General features: G+C 38.2%; 1 protein-coding gene across 18 annotated transcripts in view; it reads right to left on the bottom strand.

Moving 5' to 3' along the window:
- The window catches only part of SYNE1 (spectrin repeat containing nuclear envelope protein 1), a 322,241-nt gene that overhangs the window by 34,836 nt on the left and 266,955 nt on the right, over positions 1-20,450 (bottom strand). For 17 of the 18 annotated variants that reach the window (XM_074862820.1, XM_074862818.1, XM_074862830.1 and 14 more), the window contains 10 exons: positions 19,973-20,119; positions 18,770-18,924; positions 18,267-18,414; positions 12,889-12,983; positions 11,655-11,889; positions 10,741-10,935; positions 8,654-8,779; positions 7,720-7,875; positions 5,614-5,772; positions 4,935-5,101 (listed from right to left, as the gene is read on the bottom strand). In XM_074862820.1, coding sequence (XP_074718921.1) covers positions 4,935-5,101; positions 5,614-5,772; positions 7,720-7,875; positions 8,654-8,779; positions 10,741-10,935; positions 11,655-11,889; positions 12,889-12,983; positions 18,267-18,414; positions 18,770-18,924; positions 19,973-20,119 — 1,583 coding nt within the window. Of the gene's footprint in view, positions 1-2,228; positions 2,387-4,934; positions 5,102-5,613; positions 5,773-7,719; positions 7,876-8,653; positions 8,780-10,740; positions 10,936-11,654; positions 11,890-12,888; positions 12,984-18,266; positions 18,415-18,769; positions 18,925-19,972; positions 20,120-20,450 lie in introns of those variants that run through there. The other variant, XM_074862836.1, reaches the window with a different exon arrangement.

Raw genomic sequence — 20,450 nt, 5'->3', positions numbered from 1 at the left:
TGTTTGCAATTGTATAGTACCCTAACTTCTGTGCTGGATTTTATTTACTTTTTGCCTGCAACACTTGATAAAGGGCCTGTTAGTTAGAAGGTGCCCTCTTTGCCTCAGGCAGACTTCATGGAAATATATCCCTGTGAAAGCGAAAAACAACTCCAGCCCAAATAGAGCTATTTTCAGCCACATGACCTAAGTTACCCAAGAGAGGAAAAGATAAAAAGCACAACATACTAAAAAGAACACTCCAACCAAAACCAAAACCTACTGCTAAACTTGCCTTCCCGCCAAACTGTTGCAATTCCCTGCACCTGAACTCCAGAAGCTAAAAAAAAAAAAAAAAAAAAAAAAAAGAAAAAAAAAGGGACAACTACCTTCCTGCCCCCTGCTACATTTACTGTTAACACTGTTCTTTTTTTATACTGAGTCTAACATAACAGGTTCCTTGCCCACGGTACAAATAGAAGCAAATAAAGAAGTGTTTCTGGGAGTATGTTGTGCTTACTTCTTTTTACTGAACTGCAATACAGTGTTGTGTCTCTAGCTACTCTGAAAACACATCTGTGAACAAATAATAGATGTTATCCATCATGTCTAAGAGTTTTCCTTCTAAATTTTAGAAGGCAAGATGCCTATGGACTTCACCTCACGTAATATTGTGCCTGTGTACAAATAATGTCTGCTTAGAGACAAAGGTCGAATTATAAACCATATGAGTATGTGGAATCCCTAGCCAACTGTAATTTTGACCTTTTGAGATTTCATTTACAAGATTATGTTTAAATAGTTAATTATTCCAATAATCAACTCGTGTCTTTGTTGCAGCACTATGGCTGTTACTGCAAGAGACTTGAAATAACTGCTCTCCTTGATAATGAAAATTCCACACTGAAATCAAAGGGTTGGACCCATGACATGTTTTTTTTAAAGGCTGTTTTTTATATAACACACACACACATATCAGCCTTGCTGCACTTTACAAATACTTAAGACTCTCAGAAAGGAAAATACTGCAGAATTCAATTGTTTGTTTTTATGGTTTACTGATGAAAACTCATCTGAAAATTTGAATGGGCTTATGATGCTTCTGTTTTAGTGTTTCAATTACTGCATCTTGGTTTCCCCAAGCAAGTAATAACTTTAAAATGTCTATTTTATATTAAGAAAAGGCAGTGGGAGAACAACTGGGAGCTGAAATTAAGCACAAGTACCTTTAATTCAACTAGTCCTAAATTAGATAGCCTTAGATTCCGCTTAAACCTAAACAGGAACACAAAACAATGCATCATATAGAACTCATAGCTACTGCATTAGTCATTTAGACAGCTGGTTACTAATATTAAACTTTAAAAGCAACACAAAAGAAGTCAGTAAGAGCATGTTAGCTAAGTCTGTACAAAGCCAGTAGAAAGCAGAAAAGTTTTTTTTTTTTTTAAATCTACTTGGAACTGGAGACGAAGTTTCAAGAAACACTGTATGAAATAGTGAAACACACGCATTACAGTATTAAAATCGGTTTTTAAAAAAATCAGGTTTAAAATAACCTTTTTATGATTAAAAAAGATTTCTTGTCCAAAGCACAGTACTACTGTGTACCAGGACACTAGTACTGCCAGTTATATTTGCTCTTCAGATCACAGTTTCCCCTTTCAAAGAGTAAATTTCTAGAACACTGAACAACCCCAAAACTTCTAGAAAAGATAATGTAAAGAGGGAAAAAGAGCAGCTGAATCAAAAATCCAAGATGATGTAGGCTGAGTTCAAGTATTACATGCAGTTACAAAACAGTCATTAATATGTACAGGACAGACCAGCTTCAGTAAGTTAAGTCTGAAATACTTTCTTTACAGCCTCTCTCCTTCTCTGCCTTTCACTTGTAGCCATGCCCCTTTGATGACACTAACAGTGAGCAGACAAATACAAAGTCTTCTTTCTCTCATGTGTGTACATGCTCTTGTATTTAAAAACAGCAGTAAAAACAGTCTACAGTTTCTTTCAGACAGCTAAGAGCTTTTACTAGTTCTAAGTCTGCATCAGTAACAAAAAATTATTCTGGGATCCAAAAGTACTAGCTGTAAAGCAAAGTGTGCTGTTATCACTGTCAACTATTTTTACACTGAGCAGCAAACTGTAATTTCTAGTTAAGATAGTGATTTCTACATATCAATATTTCAATTAGATATAGCAAGCCAAGACTTCAGAAAGAACCGTATCAATCAAAAGCAAACAAAAATAGCTTCCTGCCTTGTGATATCACAATTACAGTCTGGGAGATCTGAATCCACAGTGCCGTCCTCTGCCATCCTCACAGCATGCAAGTCCTCTGCCACCACCATGAAATTTTCCAGCATTAAAACAGAAGAACTTCCACTCCGAAAGTCTGCAAACACCGTGCTTTGGGCGGGGGGAGGAAAGGGGACACACTTCTCTTTGCTGGTGAGTACTGTACAGAAAACGTTGCATGCCAAACAACTGTTAGCAGCCGTTGCTTGATAACATGAGACTGAATGGTGACAAGTGGTCATGTTTCTAAATAAAACTTGCATTCATCAACATGTGCCAGACTTATCTCCAGGAATGTGGACTGTGAGTGCTAGGGGAAGGGATGAAAACACATACAACAAAGCCTTTGCAAAGCCTGAGCAGTTGCAGCAATAGCACTGCTTCCTGGCTGTAAACATCTGTAACGTTTTTTGCACTGGGCTGACATATCAGAAAAATTAATCTGAAAGTATGAAAATGTTCTAGAAGGACAGAAACCGAAGCCTCTGATGCAGAGACACTGCTACCTTTCTGTAGCTGTCTCTTCTGCAGTTGCAGACCTCTTCATAATGGAAAGGCAATTAAAAAAAGTGGATAAAGAAATAGAATGTGAGAAAGAATGAAAGAGTATTTACAGGTGAATGGAGAAGTTCCGCTGCACAAATAAAATCAACAGGTAAAGATTCAGACTGGATGCATATTGCCATACTATATTACTAAAGCATTTTAGTAGAGCACTTTTTATTCATTCACAGCTGTAGGAAACAAACCACTAAGAAAAATGCTCCAGGCAAGGGATGACTGTAGCTTTGCAGAAAAGCATGCAGGCTCTAATAATTTATTAATGCTGTCAGGGATCCAGAATATGAAGAGATGTATTTTATTCTCAACACCAGAACAATTAATTTGCATTTACAAGCTGAGTGCAATGAAAATCATGGTATATGATACATTCCAAACTCCAAAATATCATAACAGGAACACACCCCAATATATAACAACATATTCTAGAGAGCCTCTGGAGCCTGCTAAAAATTATCTTGGGGGATGCAAAACCTTTTGTCCAGTGGGAATTCAACATCAATACAAGTACTTTGTACATACGTTAATCAATTGGGCTTTAACTGCTCTCAGCCTAAGCTACAGCTGACCTAACAAAAGTTCCACAATCTAGCATCAAACCTCTCCACTATTTATTTCTCAACTTCATCAATGCAATGTTCAAATTTGCTGAGTTTTTTTCCTTTCAGTAAGCACTGGAATGGAAAGGGTTATAAATTTAATTGCATACAATAGTGCTGAATATGTTAGTTGAGAAGGCTAAGTTGAAATGATCTGGAAATAAAAGTAAATAAATATTTTACATAAATTAGTTTAGAACTAGGACTTGACATCCTGCTTCATGATAACAGAATGAGAAAGTTTAAATTTGTAATATTGCAGTTTATATCTCCCCACCCCAAGAATGATACAGAATTCTTGAACCCTTACCCGTCCCTATAGAGGACACTAACCTCCAATACTGAATAGACAATACAGATCTTTTAAGGATGTGTTTTACAGTTTCTGAATGCAACTGTTTTTCACTAGAAACTTCCTGAACGTATTATTTGAATATTTGCCTGAGTAGGTGTTTTAAAAGACAAACACAAAAACACGGCAATTGTACATTATATTCAACAACTGCTGATGTATCACATCCTCTGAAATCAGCAGGCTCCTCGACCGTAATGCACCACTTCCTGACTTAATTGTTCTGTGAGAAATATAGTGCTCGTTACTTTAAAATGAACCACTATAAAAGGAGATGGAGCCACCAGAATGCTTCTGCTTACATAAAATTTACTGCTCCCATGCTTACAGATTTCAGAGCAGGAATGCAGTAAAACCATATGAAAAAAGAATGGATGAAAAGAGATGATGAAACTAAACAAACCCTTTTGTTGGTAACAGGACCAAAGTATTCTAATTCATATGTCCTTATATCACAGAAGTGTAAAATATAAAATACGTACACATTTTGTGCAAAATTGTAACAAAATCACTGCCGGTAATGGGAGGAAGGCTGTAGCATGACTCAGCAGAAAGTATTGAAACAAATAAACCAGTTTCTCCACATATCAAACAACCATCCTGTGCTTCTTTAAGTTATGAAAATTACTGTTATATTTTTGACCTTGAGTAAAAACAATCTTTCGGCCCAATATTTGTACATCTACCTGCAGTTACTTTTCTCTATCATTGAAAAAATAAGCAGGCAGAAAAACTAAGACTTAGTTTTGGAATGGCTCTTCTCAAAATCCAAAACTACAAATCTACAAATGCACTGTTTTGATTCCTCTGCCAAGAATTTTTTAGAAAAACTACATTTGCACCCAGTTTTAAGCACTCATCTGGAGTAAGATGGTACTGGAGCAAGGCTCACTAAAATCTGACTGCTACCAATCCTATGTCATTCTAGCAGGTAATGTTTTGAATTGACTCTTCCTGAAGAAATTACGTCAGGTACTGCAAAGTAAAACAGGAAGGTGAATTTCACAGAAATGTGTTGATGGTTAAGAATAAACTCGTTTCACAGTTAATGATGAAAAGGCAGACAGGAAAAAGATATTAAATTCATGATATGCAGCATATTAATTTGTCTCACGTAGCATTTAGAAACAAAACAATTGTTTTACCTGGCTGCAATAAGATCTAGAAGATGTTGCCACCTGTCATTGATCTTGCCAAGTTTGTACTCTATCTCTGATGCCTTACTCTCATGGCTGGCTTTAGCAAGTCGCTCTCCCATTTGCTGGAGTTGGATTTTGTTCTTCTGGGCTACAGCAATTTCCTCTTGATAATCCTGGACAGTAAAGAGTAATCCAGAAGTCAGGGTTATTCTGAATACTCTCTGCTCTACACTACTAAAGGAACCATACAAAAATATGAGTGAATGTTGTTGTTTTGGCGATTGGTACAGTGGGGAGACAATCTCTTAAATATTAGATGTACAACCACAAAAAACTTTATTAGAAGAATGAAAAAAATAAAAACAAAACACAAGGCCTTCTATAAATATATCTGCTATAGCTAAACTCATTACAGGCAATTCTGATTGGACATTTACTAAACCATTCAGATGCCTTTGACTTTGCATTCACTTAATTTTCTGGTATCCTGGGAGGTCATACCTCAAGAAAGACAGGAAAACGCTGCATAGCAAGAGAAAAACACAAACACAGAGTCTTACCAAAACTTATAAACATCAGTGTAAGGTAAAAACCTCAATTTCAGCTAATTCAGTATCCTCTTTGCAACACAAAACAAATAAGCAGTTAAAGAACAGTATGTAAGCGTACACACACTGCACTATACCTTTTTAAGTTTCTCAATCATTTCTTCTATGAGGATGTCGCCATTTTGAGAAACCTTACTTTCCATTTGTGTCAACCACTCACAGAGCTCCTTGTTCTTCTCACTGAAGACAGCCCACTCATTCAGTCTTTCACTAACTTGTTGTCGACGTAAGGAGACCTTAAAACATTTGCGGAGAGTAAATAAAAACAAAATAGTGAATGTATTTAAGAAATGCTTGAAACACTTTGTGCCTCAATGTGAACACCTCTGGCTCTGCAAAAGTGTTCCAGCCACTTATTTGTCATTAAAACAAACTGGAGTTGTACTGCAAAAACTTTGTGTGACTCTCTGTGAGTTTAGAGGTAAGCGTTAATCTCAGGTTTCCTGGTAGCTACATCCTATGCATTGAGAGAGGCATTCAAGCGTTATGCCCAGTAGCCTGTCAATATCCTGTTTTATGTCTCTAACCCAAAGTTTTCATTAGAAGATAAAAAATAAATTTTCTTACAATTTTGGTCACTTATAAAATGTTATAAAGTACATTAATGGTTTCTTTTTCCTCTAAGATATTAAACCAAGAGGAAGATACAAATGCTTGACCAAAGGAAAAAAATAGATATATACATAGCATAGGCCAAACTCCAAAAGACTGTGTGATTCGTGCATGAGCATGATTTGTAAGTACAATCACAAAATCAAAGACACACTATATTTTGCTAAGCAATTTTCTACTTGAGTTCCAATACTCTCATTTAATTTCTCCTGAATGGGCATGACACCTTGAGAGGCTCCAAAGGACTGAGGTGTGCCCTGACAGGAGAGAATAGGCATAAAATATCTAACAGGCAAATGCTGCAGTTAATAGAGGAGGAAGGAAAACATTTCTATGTTTAAGAAATTGCTATAGCAGTGGTACCATCTCAGTCTATGAATAGTAATAGACAAAGACGGGCATTGAAATCAAAATAGCAGCAAAGGGTGAGCAGCAAAGTCATCTCTCCAGTTTCAGACATTTGTACAACTACTTACTTCTTCCCCATTGTAATCTGCGTTGTTTCTGACTTTGTATCAGCCTTTCAGCTGAGAAGACGAAGCCTGCATCTGCTCTTTCATAAACAAAAGTGATGTATTCTTTAACTACCGTGTTAGGTTTAACAGGGGCATACACATGATCTCAGATTTCCTTTTTGCGGTTCTAAACTTGATGGTAGCTTTCCGGAAATAAGCAACGGTTGAACAAAGTGTTGCACTAGGTTACATCCTGAAACATTCAGTATGCAGAAAACTAAGAAAAAATTTCTTTACTTGTCTCCCTTCTTTACCATAAGCATACACTCACTGACTCTACTGTGGTTTAGATGTACCTACATCAGTTCATTCAAATGCAACTAACCCATTACAAGTTCTGTGCTGTTAACTGTGAAGGATTTTCCCTACTTTGGCGGTGTTTATGAAGCCTTCACAGGTACCTTACATGAGGTAACTACTTCAAAGTTAGCCCCGATATATCCAGACTGCAATCTTTACTGAACTACAGAAATAACTTTAGGATAATCTGAGAAGCTGGGTGAGGGAGACTCCACTACCTGGATTTCTAAGTGCAAAATGGAGGCAACCAACACACTAATAGCACGACGTACCTGAAAAATCAAACGATACTCTTCAGCTCATTTTGCAGCTAAGCAAGTCACCCTCAGACTAAGAGAAATGCAGACTCCAATGTCTGAAGCAGCAGAAGCTATCAGTATAACTGAAGGTACAATACAGTAATGTTGAACAGGGAGGGGACATCCTTTCTGAGCACAGCTCCTCCACCAAAGCACAGTAAACTGTATTACTTCTGTGTTTCCCCCAGGCAGCCATGCCACAGTCCCACAGCACACAGTATGACTTTTTTGTTGGTTTGTCAGCACTGCTTAAATATGGCCACGACAAAGTTCAAGAGATCTAGAAACACTAGCAATAACTAAAGGAAGCATTTCAACTGATGTTTTCCCTGATTCAGCATGAGTTCAGTTTTGAATCTGAGTGTGCCTACATGCATCTTTTCTAAAGCTGCCACTTGCATTCAATTTTTCTCCCAACACTTTTGTAGCCTGCATCAGTGCTCAGTACTATACTTGCCTGGTGGCACAGCTCCTCCCACTGTCTGTGTAGAAGGTCTATGCGCTCACTAAGGATTGAGATATCATCTGCGCTGATATATATAGACAGGGTCTCCTTCAGCAGAGAGAGGTGTGCAAGGTCATCTGTCCATCCTTCAACAGCATTCTCTAACTCCTTAAAAGAAGTGCACAAGTTAAAACAGACCAGTTTGCTAACAAATAAAAATCTGAATCTGTTGATGAAGCATGAAGACAAGCATTGATATCCTACTGAATTTAAGTCATATCTGAGCAGACCCACCATTTCAAGCAGACTGTTTCAGCCCTGTTTGAAAAAAACCCACCAACTGCATTTGTACAAATATTTTCAGAGTTATGAGAGGTAACTCCCCAATAGAGAATGTTATGTCAGCCTTGTAACAAGTAGTCACAAACTAATATATTACTCAAATCTCTCTAAAGTTCAAAGGTATTTGAGAATTCCAAGTATTGGTTTGGACTTCTCTGTGCTGAAAATATTTTCAAGTTGTAATCCATTTTTAAACTGCAAAGAATACTGCAAAGAATACTGCACAGAAGTGTTATCTAAGATCCCCCACAGTAATCTCACCTCAAATAAAAAGCACTAAACCAACAGTTTAGATACCATGAGTTTAAATTTGAAATTAGAATTTCTAGAATAAAAACAAACCACTATTTAGCACTTCTACAGTACTTTTCAGACCTTGTTCTGACTCACTTTGATCAGATCTGTATTTACCCTGCAGGAATTGCATTATAGTGAGATCACTCAGGTATTATGCTGTCCAAATGTTACATGGATAGTTTCTTGTCATAGGGATGTCTGACTGGTTTGCATAGTCAGTAGTGTGAAGCCTATTAACAATGGAAGAGCTTACTGCACAAAGGCAAACAAAGATGAGACAACAATCAACACAGAATAAGTGGTTTACCTTGCAACGAATCTGCTCTGCATGCAATTCATCATGGTGTTCTGGCAAAGGTTGAGAAAGCTTTTTTTTGAATGATCTTAGCTTCTCCAGGGAGTCTCCAATGCCCTTTTCAGATTCTTCCCAGTCCTGAAGGCAGAATGATTATTAGACTTCAATTCAGATCTGGATTATACTTATGTCAGTCGATTTGCCTAATTAACCACTGAACAGTGAAAACTTTTTCATACTAATAACATGTCCTGAAATCCCCCTCTAAATAACACTCATAGTCTCAGAGCTTGAGTTATGTGTACAACTGTGTCAAATTTTTTGTGTGTACGTCTCTGCTAGTAGAAATACACAAGCCAAAGCCCCTGTTATTACAACATTGTCTAGATTCAACTCCATCCTTTCAGAAAAGCCTCTCCCTGACAAAATTATTTTCCACTTCCTTTCTTGAATGTTTGTATTAAACATGCCATTGTTCTTTGACAAAAGCTCCATTCAGGTGCATTAATCTCCAGGGAAAAAAAGTTGTTGGGGATACTGCAAATTCAGGTCGATTGAAGAACCTGTAGTACCTCCTTTAAATTATGATTCTAGCAGCTACCCTGAGCTTTAGTGTTTATATACTTTCCAAAATTTTAAACGTGTCCAATGTAATCAAACCATACCAATCATCATGCGACAGTATGGTTTTACCTGCCTCACTTGCTCGTTAAAGCCTATTAAAAAGGTAGTCACAGACATAAAGATGTCTAATAAGCCAGTCAACCCATAAAGAATGCCAGTTGTGTGATACCAGAAAATATGGACCTTGTTTCTCTTAGTCTTCTGTTTCAAGATATTCTCCTTCTAACACTGCCTTTGTATTTCTCTCCTGCCATTTTTTTTCAATCTATGCCAGTATTTCATGATCATCTTCAGGATGGAGAATTACAAACAACAGGTCTTACAAAAAACTCTTCTCTTTAGTGTCTTCTTTCTTCTCTCCTTAGTAATATGACCTTACATGACAATAGCCTTTGATGTTCTTAATGCAACACATACTCTTCCAGAATATACGCTTGTGCTTCCCATTTGGTTAGAAGACCACTAAAAAGTCATGTATTTAAGAACACGATAGCTTAATGTAATGAAGGCTTGATATTTATGAGATGATTTATGCACTTTGCATGGCAATTTCCCTACTTCCTCACTGTCAAGCATTAAGTTCCATATTTTCACTGAGACAAAATACCACAGAACCTTTAGTCTCCCCAGATAACAGCTTTCATGACTAAAATTTCCTGACATAATTCCCCCACTAGAAGCTGAGGTATGATGAACAAGGCTTGAAAGAGGAAGAAAAATTTACTTATCTGAACTTTTCCAAAATAATATTTCATTTTCTTGCACTGCTTTGCTTCTTGCTACTTCCAAACAAAACTAAAGTGTCTGTAATTCTGTAATTCTATTAGATCTCTGAAACCTTTCTAAAAGCACTTTCTTTATTCTATTAATACACACAATTCCAATTTTCATTATCCTCCCTACAATGAGTAAAAGGGAAAAACAGACAGACCAAATTTAAATTCCAGCCTATCATCTGCAGTACTTAAAGTGAGGTTAACAGGCATTTTGGACACTGCTTATAACAAAATAAAGTTCAAGTGTCCCTTCTCCAAGATCACTGAAGTTTATTTAAACTAGCAAACACTCAAGACACTGGAAGGAAACACAGACTATGACATTGCTAGACGGATCTTGACATTGGCATGTAAAGGGAATAAGGCAGGTCTAATTTTCAGTACAGCATGTATAAAAATTAACCAGCATTGTGCAAAATAAAATACATTTTTCTATATGTTGAAAATAGGAACGGTAGTAATATCCTTTATTGGCAGTGTTCTGGAAATACCAATTAAGAGACATCAACAACATACAAGTCTACTGTGAAGTACTACCACTCCTAGTTTCAGAGGTGGTGAAATGAAATCGCAAGCTCATGTAGCATATACGCAATTTCTGTATTTGTGCTTATCTCTTGAGAATGCTTTTCTTCAACAGGATACACAGTGAGAAACCATGAACTTGCTGAAGATGTACAGAAGAAATCACACACTTACTTTCAGTAGTGAAGCAAGCTGTTTCTTTTGTTGCTCCAGTTGGGTGCTAGCTATCTTCCAGCGCTCCTGAATTTCGGTAAGTTCTGTCTGCAGGGCTGCCTCAGCTTCACTGTCAGCAGAGAGCAGCAGTTGCTTCCCAGCTTCCACAGTGAGGATATAACTCCCTTGCTGTCTTAGGAGAACTTTCTCTTTAAGCTGAAAATATCAACAGTTTTCTGTCAGCTTTTTCTTCTTAATTACAATTAACAATTCAATATAATTCATTCTCAAGCCCATACTTTATTTGATTGCATACCTTGTCTTAAGCATGAGTTACTGCCCAAATGCTTTACCCTAATCTTTTCACAGTCATTTACTGCATTAGACCTTTAGAAAATTTCTCCAAGGACATTAAAGACTTGCTTCTCCTCATTAATATCAATATCTCCATTGCTCTTAAAGAGAAATAGTTCCTCCTAGAGCCTGTTATGCTTATAAGGTTTATTACTATATGTATCTTCCATCCCAAAGGCTTGAAGACACAAGCTGCTAAATAGATACTATTAAGCTCACATGAAGATGGACACTCAAGGTGTCCTTTTTTGTTAGCTAGAATACATTCCTCAAACAGGACGTTGTTTTTTTCAGCACAGTTTCAGTGTGATGTTAGCTACAAAGCAAAACCAGAAGCAAACAAGGCTTGAGAAAGAGGGCCGAGTAAGTTCTCTGTTGCATGTTCTTTATGAACTTCAACTTCGTTTCCATCATACTGCTGCTTCTGAGGCTATGCCAGTTCCAAAGAAGACCTAATATCCAATATTGCTTTCTGCAAAGCAGATGTCTGAATCTAATACATTTTTAACAATGTTTTAAACGATGAAGGCTGTAAAAAGGGTGGGGATTTGTTTCTCTTTCTTCAAACACACTGGACATACCTGCACTTCATCCAGCAGTGCTCTGGCTTGCTGCAATGGGATGGGAACACTGCCCAGCCCACTCACTGGCTGACAGGGTATTTCCACCAGCCACTTGCGCAGCTTCTCTGCCATCTCCCTATAGCGTTGCCACTGATGTATCTGGCTGTCAATGATCCCCCTCCTCTGCTGTGCCCGGCGAATTACTCCTTGCCATTGATTACTTAGAAGAGTCAGCTTCAGATTAAATTCATCCCTATTATAAATAGATAAATAAATAAAAATACATAGTAACCTTCATATTTTGATCTATTTGTTTAATGAAATAAACTGAAGGGAAAGGGAAGATGTTTTCTGGCTGTCAATTATGAAACACAAGGAGAAAAGAACTGAAGACTCATGATAGCTGACTGAGGATGAGAACTTCACACTTCATGTATTGGGAGAATCAAAGAGCTCCAATTATTGAGACCTTAAAAAACCCAGACCTTTAACACACAAAACTTCTACTTTCTCCCCAGAAATATATAAAGAAAACCCACAGGTTTTACCAGTTTGGATTAGCCAAATTCATAGTAAATCACGGACATTTCACAATTCACCCCCAGATTTACTACCGAGCTCAGAGCAGACATAAGATATACACAGCATTAACAGAATTCTCAAATCCCAATAAACAGTTCATCTTCTATTAGGACCATGATACCTTTAGCGAAGTCAATGCATATGCACAAGTGTGAAGCAGTTTTTCATTCATTTGATCACAAGTGTTTAAAATAAAATCTCAGACAGCGATGAATTCCTATTCCTTCACATTTAGGCTACAGGTGTTCTTAAATGGCAGTAAGGAATCCTCTTGGTAGAGGCAAATCTCCAGGTGGCATAAATCAAGTGTAACTCACTAAATCTGTCACTGCGGGCTCCTTTGGCAAAAGTGACATTTTGAAAGTACATCAAAATAGACATATATGTAACATGCTTGATAATACAAGACAAATCTTTGTTAGAGAAGCAGCCTCAAGGCTGTTGTATTCCCAAATGCATTCACACATTCACATACCCCACAGCATCCTAAAGAACACTGTCTTATTTAAGAACTGGCTAATTAGAAACTTAGCCACAGTGATAGTAACTTCTGCCTCAGAAGAACATGATCTGAACACTGACATCTGCTACCTTCTCTGTTTGGAAGTCCCCCAATAGTCTAAGTATTACTTCACATAACCAGCAGCAGCAACAACACAGGAACAGCTACCTGTCATCCACCTGTCCTTGTTCTAGGAGGTGCTGCCCATCAGAGATAATTGAATGTAAAATCTGCTGGCGGCTGAACATCTCTGCCTGGAATAGCTGTTGTACAGGAAACAAGGATGTTAAAACAAGATCTTACATTTTAATTCTATCTGTATGCACTGGTAAAAATTAGTTTTCATGTATTTTATATAATTTCAAATTAATTCGATAGGAGTTTTGTCATGAACTTAAATAGAAACACATTTAAAAATCTTATCGCTGGAGTTACTTTCTGCTTCTAGCAATTATTATTAGTTCCTTGAGATTTAAAAAAGCCTATTATAAAGTTAATATCAACAGGCGACAGGTTTTATGTCTCTGAGTACAATTGTGTGATTGGCACTATAATTTACAACAAAATGCAGATAGGATATTTATTGTATGGACAGAAAGTGTACTTTTTATTTTCTGAGATGTTTAAGAATATTATAGCCCTTCGCCTTGTTAAGTTGAATTTATGCATAGATTGTGTATGATAGTGTTATACAAGCTTCTAATACAATTTTACTCTGTCTACAGAACTTTAAAAGAAATGGCCAGCCACATGTAGGAGCTAGAAATCAATTTTCCACTTCCAATTTTCCCCATCAGTCACAATGAAATTTCACAATACCTGGTTGACCTGGTTACCTGGGAGAAGGCTGAGGTACTCAGTGACATTTTTGCCTCAGTCTTCACCCGCGAGTGCTCCAGCCACACCGCCCAAGATGCAGAAGGCAAAGGCAGAGACTAGAGAATTAATAACCATCCACTATACAAGAAGATCAGGTTTGAGATGACCTAAGGAACCTGAAGGTGTACAAGTCCATGGGACCTGATGAGATCCATCTGTGCATCCTGAGGGAACTCACAGATGAAGTGGCTAAGCCACTATCCATCATATTTGAGAAGTCGTGGCAGTCTGGTGAAGTTCCTACCGACTGGAAAAGCAGAAACATAACCCCTATTTTTAAAGAGGGAAAAAAGGACGATCCAGGGAACTACAGGCCAGTTAGTTTCACCTCTGTGCCCAGCAAGATCATAGAGAGGATCCTCCTGGAAACTGTACTAGGGCACATGGAAAATAAGGAGTTCATTGGTGACAGCCAACATGGCTTCACTAAGGGCAAATTGTGCCTGACAAATTTGGTGGCCTTCTACAACAAGGTTGCAGCATTTGTGGATAAGAGAAAAGCAACTGATGTCATCAACCTGGACTTGTGCAAAGCATTGCACTATATCCTTGTCTCTCAATTGGAGAGACATGGATTTGATGGATGGACCACTTGGTGGATAAGGAATTGGCTGGATGGTTGAACTCAAAGAGTTACAGTCAATGGCTTGATGTCCAAGTGGAGAGCAGTGATGAGTAGTGTTCCTCAAGGGTTGGTACTGGGACCAGCACTGTTCAACATCTTTGTTGGTGACATGGACAGTGGGACTAGGTGCACCCTCAGCAAGTTCACCGATGACACCAAATTTGTGGTGCGGTCAACACACTGGAGGGAAGGGATGCCACCCAGAGGGACCTTGGCAAGCTTGAGAGGTGGGCCTGTGCAAACCTCATGAAGTTCAACAATGCCAAGTGCAAGATCCTGCACATGGGTTGGGGCAATCCCATGCAAAATACAGGCTGGGTGATGAGTGGATTGAGAGCAGCCCTGAGGAGAAGGACTTGGAGGTATTAGTGGATGAAAAACTGAATATAACCCAGCAATGTGCTCTTGCAACTCAGAAAGCCAACCACATCCTGGGCTGCATCAAGAGAAGTGTGGCCAGCAGGTCAAGGGAGGGGATTCTCCCCCTCTGCTCTCATGAGACCCCATCTGGAATATTGTGTTCAGCTCTGGGGCCTCCAGTGTAAGAAAGTCATGGACCTGCTTGAGTGGGTCTAGAGGAGGATCATGAAGATGATCAGGGGGCTGGAGCACCTCTCCTATGAAGACAGGCTGAGAGAGTTGGGGTTGTTCAGCCTAGAGAAGAGAAGGCTCTGGGGAGACCTTATAGAGGCCTCCCACTACTTAAAGGGGGCTACAGGAAAGATGGGGAGGGACTCTTTATCAGGGAGCATAGTGATAGAACGAGAAGTAATGGTTTTAAACCGAAAGAGGGTAGATTTACATTAGATCTAAGGAAGAAATTCTTTACTGTGAGGTTGATGAGGCACTGGAACAGGTTGCCCATAGAAGCTGTGGATGCCCCCTCCCTGGAAGTGTTCAAGGCCAGGTTGGATGGGGTCCCTGCCCATGGCAGGGGGGTTGGAAATAGATGATCTTTAAGGTCCCTTCCAACCCAAACCATTCTATGATTCTATGAATAATTTTAAAACTCTGTGATTGCTTAAACACTACTTAAGACAAAAAATTACCTAAATACTCCTTAAACAAAGATGACTTAAGTATATACTACTTAAATTTATTTTTAAAAACATCTTTTCTTTTAGTAATGGAGTATCTCTAAATAAGGTTGCTCAGGAGTATTCTTATGTTGATGAAGGTACACCCAGGCATCAGCTCAGGAATGGACTCACTCCATGTCCAAAATGTTTTCAGAGAGATTAAAAGAGAAAAATATACTGACACTTGAGATTTTTGTTTTTTAGTAATGTTGTTTGCAGTTGATGGAAGTTGAACTGAGAGTCAATATACCCCAAATCCAGGTTACATCCCTGTTACATGGCTTTCCACCAGCTCAAACTGTGATGTACCAATCCCTGCATCTGCAACTGTCAGCACTGGCACCTGCACAATTAAATCCCTCAAGCACATTTTATGTACCTTAGGACTTTTAGACGATAGACTAAGTTTTCAAAATGAGATTCTGCCTCTCTGAATCATTGAGTTAATTTTGAAAATGTTACCCGGGTCATAAATTTTCCCATAGAAAGACAGTGTCTAATTTCCTTGCAGAAGTATTTGATAGCGTACTTTGAATACTCTGGCTCTTATGAATGACTGAGCCTGAACCAGAGGGAAACTAATTGCTATATTATCTCATGAACAAAACCACAATACTGTGCGGTTGTGAATTTCAGAAAGGTGAGCAAGAAGGCAGAAATTTTACTTCCTGTCACATCTACTTCTGTCAAGTTAGGGGGCATCGATGAAGCACAGGAGGCAAGAATATCTACCAGCATTGCTGACAGATTGAGGCTAAACAGAACTCAACTTGCTAAAAAACACCAACAAAACCCAACAAAACCAAACTCCCCTAAAGAGAAAATTTTAGTATTTTTCTAAGAGTAGAGGTGAAACAAAAGCTTATCAAGCATGAGGAACTCTGTTTAGAGTGGAGGTATTCAAGCCCTACCAAAAAGCAGTGACACTTCTGTCAACATCCACTTGCTCTCTGCATGTACACTGTCTCTGTACATAAAAGGGATACTCCATTATGGGGGATCACTTGCCACCCCGATTTTTTCTCATATGTAGATCACTATGAATCACAGAAATAGGACTTCAAAGAAGGTGGAAAGGATGGCATATGTTGGAATGCACAATACAAACACACTGGAAAAATTTTAGTAATTGTGCTGGCAAGGAACTTTCCCTTCCCGTGCCAGCACTTTCTCAAATGCTGATAGACTTATCTGATGCAGATGCCAGTGTTACTGCATAATATTAGAAAAAGGTATCACCTCCACTTCGCTGGTTTGTAAATTTCAGTGGAAAGTTATTTCTAAACAAGGCCACTGAGGTAGCTGGGGTCCTCTTTGAATAAACACCAGCAAAATTATAAGCCAGCACTTTAAAGCTGATAACAGAGCTAGAGGCATTTCAATATCCATTCTGGGAATGCATGTGGAGACAGAATATTTTCTCATTATCTTCAAAAATACAAAGCAAAACAATCTGGGAATTCATCTCAAGAAGTTTAGATTTGACCCTTTCATCTGCGAGGAGTGGAAAGAAAATTCTCCATGAGTATCAGGAGGCACTGCAGAGAACATTGAGTACTGAACACATTTAGATTATATAAAATGCTGAAAGCTTTAGGTTAATAAAAAAAGTGCAGTTTGCAACATTTTCTTAGGATGAATTGCAGTATTTAGAAAATCAGGTATTAGTTGTCTAAATTCTGAGAGATGACTTTATGCTGTAATAAAAAAAACTTCAGAGAACCTGAGTAACACTCACCTGAGCTAACTGCTCAGATCAAGGTTTCAGGAGAGAATTAACTGAGATCTCAAGACAATTGAATGCAAGAAGATTGCTGTTAGCCTCTTCAAAAAAGTTATAGCTATGACTGGACACAACAACAGTAGGAAATTATCCACTTAGACAGTAATGAGTTATGGACATTCAAATCTCAAAGACCTGATATGTCTCAACTTATGAAGACAGCGTCCAGTTACTGCTGGCAGCCCTGAGAGGAAATCAAAGGGATGACATTTTTGAAAGCAAAGGCAGTTAAATTCTAAAGCAAATGTATGCTAAAGCAAGCAAAAATGGTTGTGAATTACTTTCTGCTATCAGACATGCATCCAAACACTATGCTGTGAGATATAAGGCAAGAGCAGGGAAAGGACATGACTCTCCCTATGATCTGGCCTGAGTCTATGGGTAGGTCAGCTGAAAAAGTTGTGGGAACTGAAACTACTGTGGCCACATGGGAGCTTTGGTATGAAAATTGACTCGTCCTACTTGATCTTTACCAGGATTCTTGGCAGTAACAATATGGGTGGAGAAAAAATGTGCATCACTTGAGTTCACTGAAGAATCATAAATGCATCTTCTAGTAAAAACTCTAAATCAGTTTTTCCCTGCAGCAAAAGCGGGGCTAGTTCTTGATTTGATACAGACAAATGACTCCAGCACACAGCGAAGATCAAAACAGTTTGTTCTCCAAGGAAATGTTACCAAATGGAGGCCCCATGATGAGTTCTATAAATCAGTATTTGACAGAAAAGCCTTCCTTAACATACTCTTCAGATGCTGTATATGTTGGCAATTTAATACAAATAAACAAAATCAAAATAAACTGAACGAACACAGATTTTCTCCAGTTAGGACTGAAGACAAAGGGCCAAATTGCATGAGAACAGTTAGGTTGTACAGGAAGACCGATAAAAACTTTGATTTCCTTGGTACAAACCAACCTGAAGCAGACTAAATGTAGGGGACAAGCACTCATAGGCATACTCATACATTATGCAAACAGTTACTCAAGTCCTTCCCCAAACTGGTTATTATTGACAGATTTGCATGCTTCTGTTTTTAAGTTAAGATATCCTCAGACGGCGCAGGCAAACGTAATTCAATTCAAGGCATACTATTATATTACTCCAGAAAAGAATATGCATTCCATTTATGTATAAATAGTATGTGTTGTAGTTATGTATAAATACACATGATGACTTGCCTCATGTGCCCTCTGTTGCTCTAGAAGGCTCTGGTAGTTTCCTGAAATCTCTGCTGCCAGCTTCTGCTCAGTCTGAACTAATAAATCCATCCAAGTCTCACATTTCTCCAAGAAGGTCTGGTGCTGCAGCAAGAAAGACTGCAGCTTACTGAAAGGAAGAAAAATGGATTCAGGTAAGGTCTCCTCCTTGCACACACAGTGTTAAGAGTAGTAACTTTTCCAGCAGAATTCCAAATCAAATGGTAACACTGTCCCCACTCAGCTGCCTCATTCAATTTATTTAGTCAATACTTTGAAAAGTAGCGGTCCTCCTCATTTCAAATTCTGTTAATTTGTCACAAAACCAACATCTCAGTTCAGTGGCTTCGCTCTTTATAGGTACACCAAAGAAAAGGAGCTTTGGTTAATGAAATATCTGAAACATTTTCTATATTCTGCAAAAGGTATACTTTCTAGCTGTTGTAATCTAAGAAAAGTATACAACAATCTTGAACTATCCCCACCTGAATCTCTCTGTAGTCTGAGATGAGATCAGAGACCAATGCCTGTTCAGGTTCTGCATCCTTTTGATTTCTTTATCATTCAGAGGAAGCCTGTAACCCAGCTCATTAAGACGGTCCAAATCCGGGGCCATGCTGCTGAACTTCAACATTTGACTCTGCAACAAACAATAAAAGGGGTAACTAGGAAGTTCGGTAGTTACACTATTATAGACTGCAAAGTTATGAACTCGCACTCAGTTAAATTTGGAATGGCCTTGGTTGCCACCAAGTGGCAAGCAATCCCTATGCCAGGGAAAAAACTCTATTTCCAGTTTTCAGCCTCTGGTCCCAAACCAGGAGAAGACTTATGTTCATGTTTAAACGTGCACAGAGAAGTAAACTCAAATTGCACTGAAGTGTTCTGCTGAACTGGGGATTTACTGCTCAGAGTGGCAAAAGTAGGCTAGTGTTTGAAGCCATATGTCTATATCGTCAAAAAAGTGAGCCTTTTTCCTTGTTTCTTAGCCTGAATGCTAGGCTGGCAAATTCCAAATGAACTTATTTAACTTTTTATTTTTAGTTTTTTGTTTTGCAGTACAGAAATATCCAATTCACTACGTTAGGAAAATGTCCTGTTTTTTAGCATGCCCAAAGTGGAATTACATGTATAGTTAATTCTGATAGTAAAATAATGGAAGATTAAAATGACAAAAACAACCTAGATGGCAAAGTTTATCAACTTCCTGTCAGATCCTCTGAAAGAAGAGGGAAAAAAAAAAAGCCCCACAAAAAGAAAGTGTGAAAGAGCTCAAATAGAAATCGCATGGTACACAGTATGAATATTTCTTCAGTATATCAAGATACCCAGAATGAATAGATGACTTCATCCCTAAACTAAATACTACTGAGACAGGAATTGCATAAATTCAAAAAAGTCAGGAGAAAACAAGCAAAAACTGCTAAAATTTCCATTCTTGTTTTGATTTGATATTAATTTTATTCTAAACAGTTTGCCTGTCCTTTTTTTCTTTACCTGGGGGCAAAGTAACATGGACAATCACTCCTTGACTGCCATCAAACTTTTAAGTTCTCAGTCTTACACTTTGCGTGAATGACAGTCCTTTAATACATATAGAATGCATGTATGATATTTGTGCATGCACTGTGCTACAAATAACCAGGCTAACAGAAAAAAAATAAACACTTTCTGCATCTATTAGTCACCTTGAGTTCCTCCATTCTACTCTGTATTGTTGAGAGATCAGATGAGTGACTGGGATCCTGTCCTTTCAATATTTCTTCTGCTTCTGTTATCCAGACCTCAAGGACTTGCAGGTTCTTGGCAAAGGTTTGATAGTCCAGCACTCCAGCCTTGAAAAGAAAAGGACCCACAGTTTAAGAACTTGGGTCACATAGCATCCATATTGACATTACACTCCTGGTTATTCTCATTATAGATCTGCAAACAGCTGTACAGGCTAGGAGCAATTCTAACTGCTGCTTTGCTCACAGACTGGAATTACTGGGTTATTTTAAGGTTAGAACAGAGGATTTCTGATCATAGCAAAAAGGCAACACTTCAACAAAGTGCATAAATATCTCCTTGCTTGAAACATAACCTTGTCTAACTTTTTATGAAACTAACTCCTCTGCTTAATTTATTGTCAGCAGAGAGAACCACTAGTTACTATTATTGCAATTT

This window comes from Strix uralensis, chromosome 3 (assembly GCF_047716275.1).
Source record: "Strix uralensis isolate ZFMK-TIS-50842 chromosome 3, bStrUra1, whole genome shotgun sequence".
Taxonomy (NCBI): Eukaryota; Metazoa; Chordata; class Aves; order Strigiformes; family Strigidae; genus Strix; species Strix uralensis.
Note: the sequence above shows the minus strand (reverse complement) of the source record. Positions and strands in the feature narration are given on the sequence as shown.